General features: G+C 46.0%; 1 protein-coding gene across 1 annotated transcript in view; it reads right to left on the bottom strand.

Moving 5' to 3' along the window:
- Positions 1 to 1,501: 1,501 nt before the first annotated feature.
- The window catches only part of LOC146796689 (testis-expressed protein 2-like), a 223,467-nt gene continuing 201,824 nt past the window's right edge, over positions 1,502 to 23,144 (bottom strand). The window contains exons 9-12 of the mRNA XM_085629372.1: positions 20,474 to 20,614; positions 19,175 to 19,387; positions 17,145 to 17,265; positions 1,502 to 2,552 (exon numbers count right to left, since the gene is read on the bottom strand). Coding sequence (XP_085485498.1) covers positions 2,394 to 2,552; positions 17,145 to 17,265; positions 19,175 to 19,387; positions 20,474 to 20,614 — 634 coding nt within the window. The 3' untranslated portion in view covers positions 1,502 to 2,393. The remainder of the gene's footprint in view (positions 2,553 to 17,144; positions 17,266 to 19,174; positions 19,388 to 20,473; positions 20,615 to 23,144) is intronic.

Raw genomic sequence — 23,144 nt, 5'->3', positions numbered from 1 at the left:
CAAACACCTGATTGATTGATTGAGATTGGGGGGTGGCCCGCCTGGCACAGGCACGACAACAGTTGGAGGTTTTGAACACTTGACTTTCTTCACGCCTGGACTTCGTGGCTGGAGTGCACATTTGTAGTTGAGCGGCCCGGCTTCATTTTAGAGGGATCTAGGGGATATAAGGGGGCTAATTTTTTACTCTAAGGGAGGGGTGGATATGATGGAGATTGGGTGGCTGGACCAGGTCTGACTAGATCTTATAGTGACTGATAAATTACTTGTAATCCAGCCTGCGCTGCTGGGGTCTGGAATATTGATGTGTTCGAACACGCCTTCTCTGGTTGGAGTTGAAGTTGTTGAAGAATCACCCTGATGTGAAGTACGTACCCGGTGCAACGAATGGGTCAGCAGATTCCTTGCCAAGACTGTGGTGTGTGAGGATGAAGTGCTGGACAACGAAGGTACAGAAAACAGTGAGTGCTTAGTGGCAAGTGTGGTGTAGCAGGGGAAGTGCTGCGTTTTTCCACCGGAGTGGAGAAAACCTTTGCAGAAGGATCCATAGTTGAGGCATGTCATGAAGTATGTGAATAAAGGATGGGCAATGGAGAGTAATATGTCTTTCCCTTGCAGACTTTGATGAAAGTGGGAGTGGAACTTTCAGTTGAGGGTGCTTAGAGGGACCAGAATGGTTCTGCCAGACGTGATTATGGGGAGATTCCTGGATTTTGTTCCCCAGGGACATCATGCTATGAAACATTACACAAAACATTGAGATTGGGGAACTGGTGTCCCTGGGTGGATTGTGTTGACCAGAAGGTTGGTGGTTGTGTAGTGCACGGTGAGTTGGATAACACTTGAAGTGCAGAGTACAGTCCATGTTGGTCGTTGATATTGGAGAAACATCTTAAGAAAGGCTAGGAATTGACTTTTTGGATCTGTTTCATTTTTTGCTTGCTGTCCAAAATGTTTGTCATTCTGTTGACTGATTACACTTCGAAATGGCTGGAGGCCAGTTTTGTCAGAGAGCCCAGTGTAAGTTGAGTTTCTAGTGTGTGAAATTTCGAGAGGAGAAAGCTGTAGTGAATTAATTTCAGCTAAAAGTGTGCGGTTTATCTTAAGGGACATGAAAGAGGTTTTATCTAACTTGGGAGTTAGACAAAGGACTTGTGAACTTTATCACCCACAAGAGAATGGGTTGGAAGAAAGTGCAAGCAATAGTTGTGAGGGAATGTGTAAGGAATGATTTTGTTGGCAGGAATGATTTTGTTGGGTGCAGTCACGTCCATGTTTTGGTCCAAACTCTATACTTAACATAGCAAGATTGGGGTTATGCTATTTAGGGCTCTGTAAGGGCGTGATGTTCAAGATATGGTGACACCGGCTTGGGTGAATGCACTATGGACGGAGTTCTCTCAGCCATAGATGTAGAGAAAGATAGGGAGAAGATAGCACTTAACTTATGTAGCGTAGTAATGTTACATTAAGTAAACATAACACAACACAATACCATTTCAGTTACATTAAGTTACATTATGTTAACATAACATAATATCATTTCAGCCTGCCCGCAAGAGCAATGCAAATTACATATTGCACAACTTTGCTTACTTTTCATGGCATAACGTGAACACATGAAAGGACTTTCCCTCTTTTAACATTTTCAATATGTTTTGTACTTTCTTTACTCGACTTTTTCAGTATTTATATTTAAAAAAACAATTTAGGAGGAAAAATTTCACAATTGAAAAATGCCCGTTCAATCACAAATTAAAATGTGCGTTAAACAATACATTTAAGTGCCAGACGGTGGCAACATTGTACAAGTAATGAAAACCAGTTTTTCGACTTTTCAAAGACTATTGAATTACAGAAGAGAAATGTTTGATTTGTAAAAACACAATGAGTCCGTTTCCATCTTTGGCACTGGAAGGGTAATGCACTCCCAAACAATGTCAGTGATAGACTGCTGAAAGGGTTAAAAAAACAGAGTGTAACTATTAGGCCTGGTATCCACGAAGCTAAAAAGACTTGAGTTCGTTGATGTCAATTTGAATAAACATAGTTTTCAATCGGACCTTAATTCTCTGGCATGGGAGTACTCAGAAAAACCTCTGCAATTTATTAATTATCAAGTTCTTTTCTACTACACGTTGCAGTGGGTATTTGTTTCCAAATCTGGTTGACAGGTTGCTTGAAAAGCGTTTGTATTATAAAAAGGCGTGAACCTTCTGGTTTTGCCCCGGGATAAACGTTTGAATGGCGTACTCATTCCCACTCCAGTTCTTTGAACTTGAACAATAATTTAAGAGTGTATGCATCTCTTGCCCCGTTCCAAGCGGCACGTCCGTCACTTCCGGCGTCTGAACCCTCTCCGAGCCCCTGACACCCGGACAGGCCCCGCCCTCTCAGAGACAGGGATCAGCAGGCGGCCTTGAGGGCTTCTTCTCACAGTCACTGTCATTGCTTCCGGAGGGTCCTGCTGAGGCTTGTGGTGACTGGGGGTCCAAGCCGGAGTGCATGATGGGAAGGTAAAGATCATCCATGTTCGGCATCACCAACACCTTCTGTAGATTATAACGACAGGACAGATATTTACAACCAGGAGCAAGGGTTCAGTATTTATTTGTGCGTTTCTATATAGCGCGAACTTTACCCGAAGGTGTCAGAGCGCTTTACAATAGAACCAGTCACATAAGGTCTTCGGAGTACATGAATTACATAAAAGATACGAAACAGATAAACTCTAAATTCACATAAGAATGGTAGAAAGTACATACGTCTACTACAGATACTAGTGGTTAGAGTTACATATATACAAGTTACAAATTCACTCAAGATTACAATTTAAATAGAAGAGATTAAGATTGGACAAATATATATATATATACATTACTTGGGGTTCTTGCGTTTATACCCCCAACAGATAGGACTCTCCAAGCACCCTGCGGACCCCAAACCTTTGGACACTAGGGATTTGGAACACTAAGGACACTCCAACCTGCCACTCCCACGTAGAGATGCACAGAGACCACCAGCAGCGGGCTGACCTGTGACCCCTAGATTATTACCAATCAAGGTGACCCCAGTACCCCAACCCACTCCTCCCAAACATGATGCCTTGAAGCAGTTCTTCATTTGTAAATAACTAAGAGCTGGGGTGCTTGTCAGGAGACCACAGCAGCTTGCACCACCCACTGCGCTACTAATGACAATTCAGACTTTTTATCCAATAAAAATGACTAATACCTGCCACCCAAGCTATTTTATAGCTTTGGCTGGCAGGTATTAGTCATTTTACATGTATATAGTATTTTTAAACAACTGCTGTTGTGTGCATCACAAAATTGGACAAATAGCGCCACCGTGTGGCTGGCTGTGATCAGTCCCGATGTTGATGATAAAGTGCCGGTGCCAAACACCGGAAACCACCGGCTCAAATTAAGCACTGCCTTAAAGATGAAAAAACATCAAAACACAATTAAACCTGTAAATTCTATAAAGTTGTATGTTGAAATGTGGTTGAAATGCGGTTGTACGTTGAAATGTGGACTACAGCAACATCGTACTATTAATATATATGGACAATCAAGGTCAAAAATACCAAGGAGGTAAATGCATATGGGTAAGTAAAGATTTACCGTTCTTAACTACACATCTACTTTCCTTAAAGCTATACATCATCGAAGTATATAGATTTTGAGTTAAGTTAACACATACCTGTACATACTCACCTTGTCGATATTTTGGTTCCCAATATTTTTTCTTTTATATTTTTGAAACATTCACAGCGACCACGCGAGTCTGAGATCATATATTCACAGTGACTGTGAGTCAAAGATCATACAGTCACAGGAACTCCGGGGCTTGTGACTCCGTGTCTTCTGAGATCATAAATTCAGAAGACTATGTGACTCCGAGATCATACATTCACAGTGGCTTTGTGACTCTGAGGTCATACATTCACAGGAACTATGTGACCTTAAGATCATTCAGTCTCAGGAACTCAGTAACTCTGTGACCTGTGACTCCATGTCTTCTGAGATGATACATCCATGAGACTCCATGACTGCGAGTTCCTACATTAGAAGTAGGAAACTTTATTGCATGATTTAAAAAAACCTTTGCAAAATACAAAAGATAAAAGTATAACCCTTTAATAAAAATAGAACCCCAGTTCTTGTGATAAAAAATGCCCAGCCTCCCACTTGTCAGAGTTCTCTTGTGGAAGCCCCACCACCAATTCCATTGATAATAGTCCCTTAGGGGCGTTTATGGTCGTGGCCTAAGTTATGATTTGAGTCCCAGAGTAAGCCAGCCTATGCGCCAATCCCCTTTAGATAGTTTGTTTGGTGTCTCTGACAGTTTTTCGTGTGTCCAGATGCCCGCGAGGAGGATCTTCCAGTAATTTTGGAGATCCAGGAAGCTCCGCATCTGGTGAAAGTTGCTATCGGCGGGTCTCCTCCCCTAGTTTTTTTGCAGCACGATCCATAAATCTCACCAGTGCACAGTTTAGGTTAGTGTTCCATGGATCAAAACAGGCCAGTACTGCGGCTCCACACGATCTGACCTCATTGATGTTCCAGCCTCTCGGTAGAAGGGACCTTCTTTCCTTCAGCAGGCTTGGGCACAGGCGCAGGACGTGTATTATGTCTTCCCTATGGTTGCCACAAAGCCGACATTGTTCCTGGGCATGGTCTCTTTTCCATTTGGGAAGATGGCAGGACAAATTGATCATTCCTATTCTTAGTTTTAAAAAACAGAGTTTAGTGCGTGCGCTAAATGGCTGGGTTAAATACCTCCGAGGTGTCAACTGGTCATAAGATACGAGGGTCATCCAACCGTGGCTTCTTCTTGCAAGACATGCCTTGTCTTCTATTGAGGAGAGTTTTTTTACACTTATTTTTGCTAGCCTTTTAAATTCGTTTTGGCTAACATGTAGGTGCCAAACTTCACTAAGGCCTAGGGTTTTTAGCCCTCTAGACCAATATGTATGCCCTGCTCACCATCGTTTTGTGTTCAGGCTAGACCATAGATGTTGCGCTAGGCTGCCTTCTTTTGACGACCTCAGTTTGTGGCAGCTCATTAAAAAGCTCATCAGTCTGCCCAATGATTGATTGCAGATGCCCAGTTCCAGCCTGATTTGAGACGGTGATGTGTATGATGGTAACTGGAACACTGTTCTAAAGATTTTTACGATGATTTTATCTAGTTGGCCACTATCCAGTCCTTTTAGCACCTCGCTTCCGTAAGTTAGTGTTGGAATGATTTTTGCCTGTGCTGCCTGCAGTGCTGGGGCGAATGTTGGGCCGAATAACGTCTTGTGAATAGAGCTGAGTGCAAAAGCTAGCGCTTCTCCCTTCTTTTTTTCCTCTTCCAAGTGAGTTTTATATCTTCCGTTGTTATTGAAGAGGACTCCTAAGTACATGTGGCAGTTGGATTCTACAATGCTCTCAGAATTTAAGACCCATGCCATCTTCTTGGGCCTTCCCGGACGAACTGCCAAGATTTTAGTTTTCTTATTGTTTATCAAGTGCTTGTTCTTGTTTGAGTATTCAGCAGTAGCGTCCATAAGCCTTTGTAGACCTGTCTTTGTGTTACTTAGGAGAACCACGTCGTCAGCATATAGGAGAATTGACAGCAGGAGACTGCCTAGTTTGGGAGCGTGAGAGTAGACTTTGTTTAGGGCTTCTGGGAAGTCCGATAAAAATAAGTAAAAAAGTATAGGGGCCAGGACGCATCCTTGTTTTAGTCCTTTCGTTGTTAAAATTGGTTGTGACAGTCTAGAGCCATCCCCAATCTTGATCCTGACCCATGTGTCCTGGTGCAGTAGCTGTATGGCTCTTAGTAAACCATTTGGGATGTTTTGTATGTAGAGCTTCTGCCATAACTTGGCCCTGTTGACCTTGTCAAACGTGGCTTTGTGGTATTTAAATCCCATATTGAACGATCTAGTGCTAGTCTCTGCCTGGTCTATCAAACAAGAGAGAGTCATAAGACTGACCGTAGTACCAGTGTCACTTGTAAAACCAGTTTGGTTAGGAGGGATTACTGAGCATTCGTCGGCCCACACCCGAAGTGAATTAAGCAGTATCCCGGCAAAGTACTTCGATTCGTTATCGATATGGGCGACTAATCGATAATTCCCTGGAGACTTGTTGTCCCCTCCTTTAAAAATTGGCGCGAGAATTGATCCTTGCCAAGAGGGTGGAATGGTGTTCTTTTGTAAGATGGAAGTGAAAAGTGGAGATAACTTGGAAGCCCAGAAAGCCGGATCCTCCTTGAACAAAGCCGGAGGAATGCCTCCTGGTCCAGGAGCTCCTTCTTTCCGACCCTTTTTAATCTGCTTTTCGATTTGGTCCTCTGGGACTGTGCTGTGCTCAATGCTGGTGAGATGATTTTGTCTCTCTGTTTGCTTTTCAATTGTTGGACCTTTATGGAGAAGCTCATCCATGGTTGGCATTTTGCTGAGTCGCTCTGGAGGCAAGTTCACCACTAATGAAGCTTTGCTGCCCTCTTTGCCAATAGCCTGATCAGGGGTGTTATCTTGTCGATCGTTGAAGTGGCTGTCCAAAGAGGAATACTACTCGGACTCCAGTATGTTTGACGAAGCAGCTTTCGGGACACACCCTCCAAGACTGTTTATGGTGCGCCAGAACCTCGCGGAGTTGTTTGACCTTATGTCTTGATATAATTTGTCCCACCAAGAGTTCCAGTGAGCCCTGCGATGTTCTCTTTTTACTATCTTCAGGTGGTTACGGGCTTGTCTCAGTTTGGTTATTGTTGGTGGGTCCATTTGGCGTTGTATTTAGTTCCCGCCATAGCCGGTTCATGGTTCTTTTCGCCAATCGTATCGCGGGATTCCAAGAGGTCGACTGTTGTGTCCCATTTGGTTTTGCATGCGTTATTGGTTTTGCGTGTCAGGCTGTCAGCTTCTTTGCGAAGGTTGTCCAGTTTGAAATTTGATCATCTGTTGTCCTACTGGTAGTCTCAACGATGTATTTTGCCTCCATTGCTACCTGCTGTAGTTTATTGACCGTACACTTGATTCGTTTTAGATTGATCATATAACTTACAAAAGCTTGAGCCCTTGCCACAGCATGTTGCACCAATCTGGTGCTAAGTGATATTTCCTGAGGGCTGTGGTCGCTTTCTGTTCTATTGCCGAAACCAAAGCCTAGTATTTGATGCAAGAGGGAAAGGCTGACAAAAGTGTAATCAATTAAGGATGCGCCTTTTCTCCATGATATGTTTCTGGAGTCGCGTGAGCTTGGTTCCCTCCCTTGTGACCAGCGTCTGGCCACTATAGTTGTGATTCCTAAGGAGGGCAAGCCCCGTGATCGCTGTGCCTCATACAGACCTATTTCCCTTTTGAATGCTGAACCGAAGATTCTCGCCAAGGTCCTTGCTAATCCCTTACTCGCTGTTATCTGTGACCTGATTCATCCGGATCAATCTGGTTTCATTCCGCACTGGAACACAGCTCTCAACTTGCGGCGCTTACATGGTGTTCTCGCCAGGGCGGAGTTTCTTTCCGAGCCGGCCATCTTGGCTTCCTTGGACGCCACGATGGCCTTTGATACGATAGAATGGCCATATCTTTGGGCCACTCTGGCGAAGTTCGGTTTCGGTGCGGGATTTATTAGTTGGGTGAGACTTTTATATATGGATCCGCGTGCCCAGGTTGTTGTCAATGGGAGGGTGTCCCAGCCCTTCGCTCTCGGGAGTGGTACTAGGCAGGGGTGTCCGTCGTCCCCCCTGCTCTTTGCTCTTGCTCTAAAACCGCTTGCAGCCTGGCTCCGATGGGAACCGTCGATAAAGGGCATTCAGTGGGCCCCTGGCTTTGAAGACCGGGTTTCGTTGTACGCCGACGATATTCTTTTGTACCTCACCTCCCCGCGTGAATCCCTTAACGTCCTATTTGACGTCCTCACGTCTTTCGGTAAAAACTCCGGTTTGATCATTAATTGGTCCAAATCGTGTGTGTATGTTATTTCCGGTAGCCTTCCCCCCTTACCGAATGGGTTTCCCATTCAAATTTCGCAATCCGGTTTCAAGTACTTGGGGGTCTACGTATCGCTGGACCCGACTGTCCGCCACGAGCATAATCTCCTTCCTCCTCTCCGGCGATTGAAGTTGGACGTGGCTCGGTGGCGTAGATTGCCGTTGTCCCCACTCGGTCGAGCGGCGCTTTTTAAAATGATGTCCCTGCCCCGATTTCTCTACGCACTCCAGAACTCCTTTGATATTATTCCGGCGGCCTACTTCCGGGAGGTGGAGGTTTTACAGAGGAGACTTGTTTGGGACGGTCGCGCACGCATCGCTCTTGCAAAACTGACTCTCCCCTGGTATGACGGGGGTATCGCGCTCCCGGACATCAGGAGGTATTATTGGGCCTCCCAGTTGTCCGCTGTCAACTATGCTACGTATGCACCCGGTCCAAATCCGGCTTTCGAGATGGATAAATATCAGTTGCCTGGTGGCAACTTCAACAGAGCGCTCTACTCTCGGACGGCGGGGAGGAACCTAACGGGACCCACTAAGATTGCAGTACGTGTGTGGAAGGATGCTAATGTGGCTATGGGATGGAATGATCGCCTGACACGAGCGACCCCCTTGTTTGCGTCGGACAGATTGGGATGCCTCTGGACAACGAAAGGTTTTGAGAACTGGGATACGATTGGCATTAGCAGAGTGGGTGATCTCTGGGTGAAAGGTGCGGTCAAATCCTTTGCGGTGCTTCAGAGTGAGTATGAGTTGAGTGAGAGGGAGTTCTTCAGATATGCACAGGTTCGTCACGCTTTGCTGTCGGTCTTCGAGGCCGGTACCACAGTCCCTGTATCTTCACCACTCGAGGACCGTATACTTGATGGTCATCTGCCCGATAGTACGATTTCCTTGATTTACAAGAAATTAATCAACACTCGGGCGGACCTCCTTGTGCGTCTTCGGGAGGCCTGGACCGGAGACGGGTTGGAGTTGGATGACGAAGACTGGCAGTCCGCACTGTCCTCCCCAAAAGAGGTCGCCATTCCCGCCCGTCTCCGTCTCGTCCAGCTCAAAATTCTTCACCGTGTGTATGTGACGGGTCCTCGTTTGGTTGTGATGGGTTTTTCTTCGGATGGGTTGTGTAAGCGCGGCTGTGGAATGAGCGCCACCTTCCTTCCTATCCTTTGGGAGTGCCGCGAGGTTGCGGCATATTGGCACCGAGTGCATGCTGGAATGGAGTGTGTCACTGGGGTCGCTCTGTTGCCTGAGGCTCGTCGATGTTTGTTGAATGTATGGGAGCCGAATGACTACAACGTCGCCCAGGCCCGGTGGGCGGCACTTGGGAACATGATTGCAAAGCGGGATATTGCGCAGCTTTGCGGTTCCCGACGGCCTCCCACCGTGTCAGTGTGGAAGGAGAACATGGACTGGTGCATGTTCAGAGAGAAGACGGTATATCTGGTTCGGGGCAAGCCCGGGGCGTGGGGTAGAATTTGGGGTCAGTGGAACACCTACCGAGGTAACATCTGTACGCCCCCTTTTGTAGATACTCCGGACATTTCTCTGTCCCCCTGATCCTGAGGCTCCTGGAATACTGTCCCCCTTTTTGCTGATTGTTCTACTTCCCCGTTGCCTCCTCCCCCCGGCCATCTCTATTGTCCTCCTGATTCTCTACTTGGTATGGTGGGGTCCCCCCATCGGCGCTCGACACCGTCTAGACTGTTTCTCGCCTTGAGTTTTGTTTTGTTGTTTCTTTGTTTGTTCTTTTCTTTCAAAATGTAAAATGTTTGTATCCTGTCTAACTTCTGAGTTGCCGAGAATATCTCCTGTAAACCGGCTGAACCTCTGGAGATCAGTCGCTGCTTCGTGACGTCAAGCATTTGACATGCATATACTAGCGGCCGGCCCTGGTGGTTGTAGGCCCATATTTGTAATGATGCTTTTTTGCACAATAAAGTTTAAAAAAAAAAAATAATAATAATAATTAAGGATGTGCCATTTTTCGAAAAGTGTGAGAGGCTTGTCCGGGGAAAAGCGCCCATTGAGGGTTTTAAGACCAAGGTGTTCCAGGTTTCCTTGTAGGGAACGTCCCTTTGGGTCTTCCTTGCGCCATCCGGGTTGATCCTTCGGTGGTATGGCCCAAACACTTTCCTGTGATTTTGTTACCTCGTTTTTCTGTAGGTCGGACATTAGCCACATGTTGAAATCACCAGATAGTATCATGTCTGCATTCGAGAATCCAGATTTCGTTCTTAGCACTGTCGCTGTCACCTCATCTGAGAAGGTTTGCCTGGACACTGAGTTTGGGCGAATATAGGCATTCATTAGAGTTATGGACCTGGACTGGCCTTTGTGAGTGCTACAAGAGATTCCCACAGACTGGAGAGAATGGGAGGGGCTCGCGAGGTCCCATGAGTTGATTGCATTTTTTATTGATATATAAATAGCTAGGCCGCCGTTGCCTCGTCCCGAAGATTTTAATTTCAGGGCTGGAATGTGGTGAGTTTTAAACCCTTCTAATTGCTGTGGCTCCACGAGCCATGTCTCTTGTAACAATATGATCTTGAATGATCGTAAGTAGGAGATAATGGCTGTGTCCCCTAGTTTGTTTAATAGTCCATTAATGTTCCAAGAGCAAATCCTTAGTGGACAGGTTTCATGACCCATTTGGCTGTTGTTTTGTCAGCATAGCAGCCGGGTTGAGTTTAAAGATCCCACCAGCCATGACCATGTTCCGGCCTGTTCCAGACCCCTGTTAAGTGTGATCTGGCCCTCTCTTGCTTTTGTTGCTTTTGAGTCGGAGGTAGGAGGTAGGAGTTTTGTCGCGGGCACTCCTCAGGACTGAGTAGACTACTCTTTTTTCTGCACTTGGACGCTCAGTGCTCTTTTTTCTGCGCATGGACGCTCAGTGGAGTTCATACATTCACAATGACTATGTGACTCTTAGATCATACATTCGCAGCGACACCATGACTCTGAGATCATACATTCACGGCGATTAAGTGACTCAAAGATAATTTATTCACAGCGCCTATATGATTCTGAGTTCATACATTCGCAGCGACTACGTGACTCTGAGATCATACGCTCACAGCGACTACATGATTCTGTGGTCTCCATGACTCCTATAAACATATCGGTATGAGGCCACACAGTCCCACTTTCCATATCCCGCCCACCTGTGGTGTGAAACGTGATATCAGTGGCAGAGACTCACAATACCGAACCGCCCTATAACACAAGGGTATGGCTGTAAGGATGAAGAGATGCCAAAACTCACACCATCTAACTGTTTCCTGAGTCAGATACCATTCAGATATCAATACTCGAAGACCCCCATGGCTCCCAGGTATGGAACCACGCATTCATCGAGTCTCCAAGCTTAATATTATACGCATGAAGATGTTCCGCTACCATCGCCAATCTTGATTTTCCCTAGTGCAATGCAGTACACATCCACAACCTGTGACTCAGATGCATCATGTTACACAGGGACACAGAGTCCAAGATCCCTTAAACCTGGGACTTTGCAGGTGTGCACATGCAGACTCAGGGCTCCTACAGCTTTCGAGTCCATCACAGAGGCAAAGTCATCCAGACTGCACCGACCTGCCACTTATTGGCATGATACCATATACACCCCTTGTGCAGTCTGTGAAGGCTGCATTTATCTGTAGTGATGTAATCAATCAATCAGGGTACTTGTAAAGCGCGCTACTTACCTGTGAGGGTCTCAAGGCGCTGAGATGGGGGGGGGGGGGGGTGCCGCTACTGATGAGGGGTCTTCTGAAGGCGAGTAGGTCTTGGGTCTGTCGTAGGTGGGTTGGGAGGGTGTTCCAGGTCTTGGCGGCGAGGTAGGAGAAGGATCTGCCGCCGGCAGTCGTACATTGGATGCAGGGGACAGCTGCGAGGGCGAGGCTGGCGGAGCGGAGCTGGCGGGTGGGGGTGTAGAAGCTGAATCTGCTGTTCAGGTTGGCTGGTCCGGCGTTGTGGAGTGCTTTGTGTGCGTGAGTGAGGAGCTTGAAGGAGATCCTCTTGTCGATGGGGAGTCAGTGCAGGTCTCTCAGGAGGGGGGTGATGTGGCTGCGTCGGGGGTCATTGACGATCAGTCGGGCGGAGGCGTTTTGGATGCGTTGTAGCCGCCGTTGGTGTTTGGCTTGGATTCCTGCGGAGAGTGCGTTGCCGTAGTCCAGTCTGCTGCTGACGAGGGCCTGTGTCACTGTTCTTCTTGTTTCGGTCGGGATCCACTTGTAGATCCGGCAGAGCGTGCATAGGGTGTTGTAGCAGGAGGAGGAGACGGCGTTGACCTGCTTGGACATGGAGAGGGAGGAGTCGAGGATGAATCCTAAGTTGCGTGCGTTGTCGGTGGGTGTCCGTGCTGTCCCCAGAGCGGTCGGCCACCAGGAGTCATCCCAGGCTGAGGGGGTGGGTCCGAGGATGAGGACCTCCGTCTTGTCCGAGTTCAGTTTCAGACGGCTGCTCCTCATCCAGTCGGCGATGGCCTTCATACCCTCGTGGGTGTTGGTTTTGGCGGTGTGAGGGTCCTTGGTGAGGGAGAGGATGAGCTGGGTGTCGTCGGCGTAGGAGATGATGTTGAGGTTGTGGTGGCGGGCCACTTGTGCGAGGGGGGCCATGTAGATGTTGAACAGCGTCGGGCTGAGGGATGAGCCCTGGGGGACGTCGCAGATGATGTTGGTGGCTTCAGACCGGAAAGGTGGGAGGCGGACGCTCTGGGTTCTGCTGGAGAGGAAGGACGTGGTCCAGTCAAGGGCCTTCTCTTGGATTCCGGTTTCTTGGAGGCGTGTCTTTAGGGTGCGGTGGCAGACCGTGTCGAATGCGGCTGACAGGTCCAGGAGGATGAGGGCTGATGTTTCGCCGTTGTCCAGTTGGCGTCTGATGTCGTCTGTGGCGGTGATGAGGGCTCTCTCGGTGCTGTGGTTTCGTCTGAATCCGGATTGGGACGGGTCCAGGATGTTGTTATCTTCGAGGTGGCGGGCCAGTTGAATGTTGACGATTTTCTCGATGACCTTCGCCGGGAACGGGAGCAGGGAGATGGGTCGGAAGTTCCTGAGGTCCTTGGGGTCCGCCTTGGGCTTTTTGAGGAGGGCGTTGATATCGGTGTGCTTCCAGCTTTCCGGAAATGTCGCTGTTTTGAAGGAGATGTTGATGACCTTCCGTAGTTGGGGTGCGATGTTTGAAGGTCCCCAGCTCAATCTCCCCTTACCGAAGATAGTCCGGCCCTGACTCGGGAATAGGAGGTACGACACCTGTAAGACACCTCTTGTCTTTTGCTCGTTTTTCTTTCTATATTTTATCACTGCTACTGACCACAGTTCCCTATTTTAACTTATTGTATGCCCAATTCTTGATACAATTCTGTTCAATGGCTGTATGGGAAATGTATACTTATGTACCCTCCAGGTATACCCTCAATTAATTTGATGTTATGTCACATGACAAAAAATTACTAAATACGCCTAGCAAGAGGATTCCAAAGTAAATCTAGGTAATGAGATGTGGAAGTAAGCATAGCAGATATATGATTGCTTTGACAATGTAGTGGTAGGTGAAGTAGTTGATTCAAATTATTGTAGGTCTATATTAACAACCTTTATATAGTGTAATTCAATCACCTCACCTCTGCATACCTCATTGTTCTGGAAATAAAACTACCTTTTAGAGTTGAGTGTACTTGAAATGAGTGCTATTTATGTCGTTTTCACCTTTGATTTGAACACACTTGTGAACAGACTTAAAATATTAAGAACAGACGATGGAAATGTGGCAGGTCTAAGGGTGAACTATGAATGTATCTCTTCGTACTGGAAAGTGAAACCCTCTACAGTTTTCCTGCGTCCTGTGGAAGGGACTCTGACCCCAGCTGGAGTGGTCCCAAGCCTCCCCACCTCCATCACCATGGCCCACATGCATGAGGGGTGGCTAGTCTGATACCCTACGTGCAAGTTGAGATTAACCCAATGTTGCCCAATTGTAACACTGCAGATATACTGACCCGAATACTCCAGCTTCCAGTGACTCCAAAGCATGCTATGATGCCGACACAGAGGGTGGAAGCCCCTTATGAACCTGTGACTTGAGGTTGTGATACCTACAAAAAAGGCATCAGCACCAGATGTTTGTGTGATTCCCAGGCCCAGATGTAGAGACTGCGGTCACAATACCATAATGAATCAGAGACGCTGAGACCTTACCGACCTGTGGCTGCCCCATGTGTGATACCAGACACCACTGGCATACGTCTCTTATGCATAACATCGAGCAGACTCAAACTCCAAGAAACCTACAGTCCTGTTAATCAGGGGCATGGACTGTACAGACTCGGAGACTTTAAGTTGCCAAAGAATTGTGACTCACATGAATGACTCCAGGTATGATACCATCAGACGCAGAGACACCATGAACGCAATGCCTTGGGATGAACAAGTATGACACTGCAGAATCAGAGACTGCAAGAACCTACCAACCACCAACCTATGACTACCAGGCATGACACCATACAGAGGTGGATATATCAACACCCCACTGACTGTGGATATCCAGATAAGATACCATCAAACGCAGAGACACCGAACCCCCAGTGACTTGGGATGAACAGATATCATACTATACAGAATCAGAGACTACAATAACCCACCAAATACTGACCTAAGACTCAAAGACATGGCATCATACAAAGACAGACATCAAGAGCGCACCAATATTTGACTTCCTGGTGTGGTGCTCTATGTGTACTTAGCCTCCAAGCCCCAACAACCTTCTAACACCCACAGTAATGGTGATGCAATCAAAAAGTGACTCAAAGACCCACAAATACTGTACCTTCAAAGAATCATGCCATACACATGTGCCCCCAGAAACCTTTGCATTCCACCTATGATGCTAAAAAGGTACCAAAACTCTGCTGGTGTGCAATCACCAGAAATTAGACCATCTAACCACAGAGACTCCTGGACACAACAGAGGTGTGATTCACATGCATGATACCAGCATATAAACCTTTATGCTCCAAAACCAAACCAACCTAAAGCTTTCATTTGTCATGGATGCAGACATAGACGCAACCGACCAGTGACTTTGACACATGATACCACGCAGACCGAGAGAAAACCAAGACACCATGGGCCTCATTTACAAGAAAATGATGCAGTGCAGCGCCGCAAGCCATTTTGCTGCACCGGGCTGAGTCATTTTCAAAGCATATGGATGCGTCGTATTAAAAACAATATGAATCATCCGTGTGCTTTCCTCTGCACTGGCGCACAACTGGCTGCCATGCACAAGCGCAGGCACCCTTGCGTCATTTTGCAAGGGTGCCTGCATTGAGGGGATGATTGTTTTTGTGCAGGAAGGGACACCTTGCTGCACAACAACAATCATTGATGGCATTTTCCGCATTCTATGCGTGCTCTTTCCTCATTTTCTCATTTCCCTCTTTCTATGCATTCCCAGCTTTACAATACATTGTAAATCTGGGAATGTGTCAGGTTTCATGGATGTTGTGTGGGAACACCCACAGCAAAACCCAATGAACGCCCCTTTCACTCAGATTAATGTGTGAAACGGGCCCATATTTACAAGGCCATGAAAAGTCACGCAGGGTGACTTTACATGGCCTTGTAAATGGGAAACAGTGTTTACAACGCAGACTGAACTATGCAGTGCCATTACAACACAGACACTACAACGAACGTGTCATTGCCACATGCTCCATTAGCAAGCAAATCATTACAATGACTTGCTTTAGGGCACGCCTTGTTGGATTTTAAATTCAACACCTTCCCTACTGTTGCACAGACAGGAGTTGGAATAGTAAAATATACTATTCCAAAGTCCAGGGCTTCACTAAAGCAAGTCGTTGTAACGACTTGCGTTGTAATGGAAGGTTTGTTGCATATTTACATAGCGCGAACTCGACCCGAAGGTATTGGAGCGCTTTACATGAGCACCGTATTTACATTACACATTCAGGCACGGGGAGATTAAGTGATTTACCCAGAATCACAGGATGTGGACGCGACCCCGAGGCTCGAACCCTGGTTTTCAGCACCAAAGTCTGCAGTCTAGCCGACGGACCACAGCCTCTCATGTTTGGTAACGATGCGTTTGTTGTATTGCCAGCGTTGTAAAGCATGCGCTGTAAAAGCATGCGTGATTACGTCATACATCCCTTGTAAATATGGGCAAGCCCACTGTGCTGCCGGTGCATCAAAAATAGTGACGCACCGGCGGAGCAATGTGCTTGTAAATAAAGCCCCATATGTATGACTTCAAGGTATGATTTCACACAAACACCTTAATGTTTAAAAGAACTTCCAAACCTTTCCAGGAATCCTGGTCGTCCACCAACCGCTACCCACTATATATGCTACTGTCCAGTAACATGGAATTCAGTTCATCCACCTCACTCACAAAACTCAGCATGCTACACCAATCCATTTTAAATATCCATACACACGCATGAAATCAAATGATCCCACTACCTCTTACTTCCAGATAGGCTACGGGCAAAATGCAGGTATCAAAGGGCCAGATATTGTACCCATCAAAGGCTTAATAAACATGTATTTATTTATCTATTTAGGTGTTCTATAAGGTTCTAACTTGCGATCTTAGGGTAACTGTGTCTTAAAGTCTCTTCCTGTCATTGCTAGTAGATAGAAGGAATACAGTTCCTCCTACAGCCTGATCCTCCAAGAAATGCTACAAAACAGATAGAAGGGATCTGGGACCATCACACCAGCCTCCCTGTGACTTAGCAAGGAAAGCTATCAGACACAGGGACAGGTATTGAGGTGCAAGGTAATGGAAAATCCACTAATCTGTGGATTAAGCAGTGAATCTGCAGGCAGAGGATCAACAACCTCCTCCCCGAAGATTGTCGTTACCATGTATCTATGGATCAAGCTGTAAGGCTCAACTGGTGGCTGTAGACCTAATTCCAGGGTACCGATGACCACCATCTTAGCTCCCACTCATTCTTCGGACAAATCACCTCAGTGCTGCTCTAGCTGCTACTTGTTGTCAATCCTCACCAACTGGACAGGAAAAACAGTGGTTCACAAATGGATGTGCAATGTGCATGCTAGCTGCCTTAGAACCTAGACCTTAGCCATGGTCACCCCTATCACAGAATGGTGCGGACGAGGTACCTGAAACTCTTGCTGCAGCTTCTTCTCAATCCATTCCACGACGTGGATGAAGGTGACTTCACGCTCTCCAAGCTTCGGGCGTACCCTCAGGTCCAGCCGTGGGGGGATCCTGAAACTGTACCTTGAAGAAGAAGGAAGAGGCTCAGATTTGTTGCCTGCCACAGAGATTGTAAACTTATCACAGCATGGATGGAGCACTTCCACACACAAAACCATACCATGGGTCATTAGGGGGCGGTTTAATCAAACATGGGATTTCTGCTCCTGCACTACGTTAAACATAGCCTCATTCTGGTAAAAGTAAATGTAGGACTAGAAGTCCCACAATGCACTGAAAAGGGAATTTAAAATGGGCAATTTCACTGGTCCAACATGAAGAGGGTTGAGTTAACACTTTTACAAATTTAAGGGGCCATTGCGCTAAATGATGTCACAATATGTCTTAAAACCCCAGCTGACATCATCAAAGAACGCAACATTCTAGGATGCTTATTGGTGGTGATTGATCATAGTGCCAGACTGGGTAAAGAAAACAGTTTTTCTTTTCACTGGATGGCACCTTTAAAATCATAATTGTAGCGGGCCAATCACAAAAGGGGAAGGGAGCACACTGCCTTTCACACCAGCACAAAATTTGCCCAGATGCATTGTGGGAAATGCAGTGTATAATAACATTTGGTTTATTTTTCACCATTGTTGGTGCAGCCAGTGCTATGTATACTGTGTTTCAGAATATTTGTCCTTCTTCAGTATAGAGCAACAAGTTAGATTGTGGGGTGCTGGCAATGCTGCTCGGAGTCTTCTCAGGTTTCTGTACCACTCCCAGGTGCAACCCAGAGGTCGGAAGCCCAACAACCCGTCAAGGAGCCCCCCACAAAAGGGTGAGTGAGCACACTGCCAGGCATATCAGCAGACAATTCACCCTGATGCATTGTGGTAAATGCAGTGCATAATAACACTCAGTTCAGTTGAAAATCTGATTGATTATAATATGCAGATCAAATTGGTGTGTCCAGCCTAAAACTGGAGGTCCTGATCTAGCTACATACACCTTCCCATTTGTATGTCTGTCTAGGAACAACATTTCTGTCCACATATATCCCACTACCTTTATACTGCTATATTGTTAATCATCTGAGTTAATTTGTTTAGTTTAGTCAACATGAGATAACTGTTTCGATTTACACTTGGTATTTAAGCATTTTTATGAAGAGGTCCATTGCCTGGGGGCTCACATTTATAACGCAAAACGTGAAATACTGCAAACAACTCTAAATAATGTAGTTACAGCTGAAGGCATTTCCATCTATGGGTATGTTTTTTTCAACATATCCTGTTTTCCTTAAAAGAAAATGGGATGCATTTAAAAATTTTGCTTTATTTAAAACCAATCACAGGCATGATGGGTTGCTGGCCTCAGCATCATTCGTAGTGGGTCGTAATTTGACCTATCTCAGGAATACACATTACGTGGGTCGAATTGCGACCAACTGGGCATCAGGTTTTGGAGAACCGACCTATTACTACATAGGTCAGTTTAAAGAAAAAAACAGAATGGATTTGGAAAAAGTAAAAATTTGCTACAACGTTTACCAGCGCCATTCTTTGTATATCTTGCCTCTAGTTATTTGATTTGCATGTTGCTGCGGGAGGACCTTAGATGGTCACCCTTAAGTGGCAAGTGAAATGCAAATAACATGGTGTGAAATGGCATGACATTATTTAGGGCAAAGGAGAAAAACATAATGTAATTTTGATCACTCTCTCATGTTGTGAAAGTTATTAAATATTACTGAGATCAAGCTTACAACAATCACAAACAAGCCCAGATAGTGGCAGCAGGGGTCGTCATAGAGCTCCACACCAGGAAGATATCAGGGGCTCTAGTTTAGAGGCTGAAACAATGAAAGATGCCCAGTCCCAGAATGCACTGATGTGTAAAAGAAAAGCCCAGGACTGTGCAAATAATGCCATCCTGTCCTGGAGCACTACAATATCCTTGGAGGTGGGCGTGGCTTTGCTGTCCTTACCATAGCCTGTCCGTGGGGGGTGGTGGAATGTTGACCGCCAGCGTCCCCTCCAGCTCCAGGACCTCCACAGTTAGGAGCAGCGGCGTATTGGACATCTCCTCAATCTTTTTCTTGATGTACTCATTCTCTGTGGCTTTCTGGAAGTACTTGGACTTGGCGATCTTATCGACAAATCGCAGGATCTTTCGACTGGTGCTGTTACCGGCTGCGTAACTGGGAAAGGAACGAGGAAAGCGTGAAAATGATTAGCATGGAGCATCCACCGAGACCATTTTGTGGAGCAGACAGTCAGCCACTTGACAAAGAGCCCACAATCACACACTACAAGGTAAAGTGAGTTAAGCGATGAATTTCAAAGGTGTCATTGGACTGTGATTTACATCAGGTCATGGATACCAGACTCTCAAAAAGTCTTTGATTAACAACCAAGGAACCAGACCTTAATCAGCCTGTATGGACCTTTACACACTCTGAAAATTCTACAAACATATTAATGTTTCACCTAAGCAGTTGTACACAGAACAGGCATCATGTCATATCTGCATCGACGTTTCGACCTGCATGCATTACTCTCGGAAGCCGGATCTTCGCCAGGACACGGGGTATAAGATAAATTCTCCTGGGGGCTTTTGGGGAGGTCACCAAGGCATGAATTAACTGTCAAACAAAAATTATGCATAATTTTCCAAGCAACCTCATTCTTTCTTCCACCTCCATGTGCGGTTCCCTGTATCACCATTCTTTCTCAACACCTTTCTGTTAAAATTTTTTACTAGACTTGTTATGTTTGTCTTTTTGAAGAAATAGACTCAATTTCATAAACAATCTTGATTGGTATGTGTACATGTATTCATTCAATGTGAATGAGAAGGATCACTCTAGACCTCTCAAGGACACACCTCTCCATAGCTTGATTCCAATGTCCTCCAGCTAGAAATGTGCTGGGCAGAAGCTTGGATGTCTCTAAAGGGGTAAGGATGGTCCCTCATCTTGAAAGGGACAGAAACCTATGCACCTCGTACAAAGCTATGGATCCTGGAGACCCTATATGAGCCAAATTGGGACCAGGGAGCAAATAGGGGATCGTTTAAGTCACATGTTGTGTATGCTTGTGTGTATCTATCAGCATGCAATCACACTCACCTGCAGAAAGAATAAAAAAGTTTAAAATATTGACAAGAATACTTTTCTCCTTCCTAGTTTGGTAGTAATAGCAAAACCCCTCTTTGTGAGAGCTATACCACCAACATCCACAAACAGCCTTATTTGCATGACTTATGCTACTGTGGCATATCTTACCCTTCTGTATTAGAAGATATGGCCCTGTCTCCTAGAATCCCTGGTGCCTCGACTGGAGGGACGTCTTCTTCATCCGAGGAGCCAGCACTGGATGACTCCTCATCACTGTCTGCCAGGAGAGCAGTCCGGGGAAGCCCGACCCTGTAGCAGAAGACATGTAACATCAGGCACAACCACTTTGTCACAGTCAGACCAATATCCAACCCGGCTCCTTACACATTGGTTTATGATTCTTTTTTATGTCTGTATTTAGCCATGACCTTTGGATTTTAATCAAGTTATGCATAAAATATTTCTACTTATATCAGCTTTCACTGGTCTCTCAGTGTGTATCAGCCACAAAAAGCAATTTACTGTCCACCCCAGCATACCCAGTTCAGTCGTTGACTTACCTCCCTGTGAGTGACAGCATTCTATTCTTGCACAATGTGCAGTTGCACACAATAACTAGTCCCCTTTAACAAGGTCAGATTGGATCAAAAGTCAGCCTGGGCACCCCCAAAAAAGTGGCCCACAGTTCCAGAACATGCCTGTTTATGAAGAATCATTTAGCTAGTCTCATTGGGCTAAATTTTAGAGAAATCTTTGATAAAATATGTATTTTAAAGCTTCTAGAGCCAGAAAAATTGGTGAAAACTAGAAGCACTACATTTTGGCTGAGTGAGTGAGTGAGGTGAAATAAAGTAGCCCAAAGGCCACAACTCCTGATGTGGCTATGTTTGCCTCCTGGCTGTTTTTAAACCTGCATTACCGGTATTTAAATGTCCTGGCTGGTACGAAAATTTAGAAAATCACCTAAAGCTGGTATATTCTCCTCTGATCAATATGTACTTTAAACAATAAACATAAGGTGAACGTAGTTTAAAATGTGGTCTAAAGCTGCTTTAATGATCTGTGACAGATAGTTACAACTAAACACATGCAGAAAAGCCATGTCAAGAAGGAATACAGACATTTTTATTATTGTATAAAGAATACTTTTTTTGTTATAATGTTCCAGCCTATGCGGACTCTTAAAACATGAGCAAACAGAAGTTTGTTTTTTATTGTAGTTTTAGCGTGAACTCGGCCCAAGGGCAGAGATTGCATGAGCACCAGTCACATTACAGAAGATCAAATTCATTTTTATTTTTGGCCTTGGGCAATTAAGTCATTTGCCCAGAATCACAGGATGTTGAGCTGAGGCTGGGAATCAAACCTATTTCCAAATTCGGCAGCTCTGACCCCAACATTACATCCTCTCACTTTTCCTCCTTGGGTAAGGTGCCTCACAGCCAGGCCTATGCAAAAATACACCCCCCTCTACCAAGGCCTGAAATACTCTGGAGCCAAGGTGCCAACAACAGGCACTCAGCGAGGCCGCTTCACTTACTCTTCTCTCTCCCCAGCCAACTATAGCCTCATGGTGATGGCCTGGCAGAGGAGGGGTGAAGACAAGCACAGAGCTGCGGCTACTCCAGAGGAGCTGAGGTGATGATGGCCCAATGGCCACTTACCCTGCTCCCAGCCAGGCGCCTCAGTTTAATAGCACGGCAGGGAAGTGGGATACTGCCTCTGAGTGTCTGCTCCTGCCAATGGGGGCCAAGCTAAAGTCTTCAGCGGCCATAATACTGGCCTAGCGACGTTGCTGCAAGCTACCTTCTCCGAGCCTGCATTTCCATGCTGGCCCCACATTACAGTGGCCGGGCGGGGAAGAGCCATTAAGGCTCTGTGGGCCGATCGACAGAGCTCAAACCAAAACACGGCCTGAAGGTGGCCCTGAGGCACCTGCTCATTGCCCAATGCCCGACTACCCACTTTTCCAATCTGATGCACCCTTGAACAATTTTGTAAAAACAATTCTCAAACATTGGCCAAACCAAATGTTTGTCAATGCCTGTTTAAAAGAGCAGTTGTGTGTTCTTTGGTCTTGAAACAATAGCTTTGTAATCCTCTTAGGATCTCATTGAACCCGTTTATTTAGATTTCTTATGTCAAGTAACAGACGTGGTAATTACCTTTGAGACTGGAAGCAGCAATGTTGTGTGCTTTCCTCATCCCTTGTTAAACAGAGGACCAAGAGGTGAAAGTAAGATGAGTGACCTTCTCCCACTGCTCTCACCCAACATTTTTCATGCAGATTAGAAGCTCACTGCTCTCCGGTCGACGTGTTGAGTATATATTGTATTTTAAGTTGATTTCACCTTTTCCTAGAGCAGTTCATAGGGTGCTCAAAAGCACTGTGCCTTTGACTGAGGGGTTCCCGCCACCCATAGACCCAATTAAAGGTACGCATGGATATCCAGAACATATGTTTTCATTTAAAGCACAGTGTCTGAGAGCTAAAGCTGGCCCTCTTGATGGGAAGAGTTCAGGACCAATCATACAGTTCTGTAGGTAAAGCTGTTGTCCGTGCGGAGCATGTCATGTTTCCAGGACCGATAGACGTGGCCCTTGAGCTAAGTCACCATAGGATGTTTAAGTTGACTCTGTAACTAGAGTTTTTTGTCTACCAATGTCTCAAATCGCTAACATGCAACATTTTGGAACCATGGGTGTTTGGGGATGAGGCAAGCGTCCTTGTTAGTAATGACTCAAAGAATGCTGCCGCTCAGCACCTCTTGTCTGCGTCCAGCTGTGGGTGGCTCAACAACCAGCCCCAGTGGCATAATGCAAAACAAGCATTAGAAAT

The sequence above is a fragment of the Triturus cristatus genome, chromosome 10, assembly GCF_964204655.1.
Source record: "Triturus cristatus chromosome 10, aTriCri1.1, whole genome shotgun sequence".
Taxonomy (NCBI): domain Eukaryota; kingdom Metazoa; phylum Chordata; class Amphibia; order Caudata; family Salamandridae; genus Triturus; species Triturus cristatus.
The sequence above is the reverse complement of the archived record's forward strand: the minus strand, read 5'-3'. Positions and strand labels throughout refer to the sequence as shown.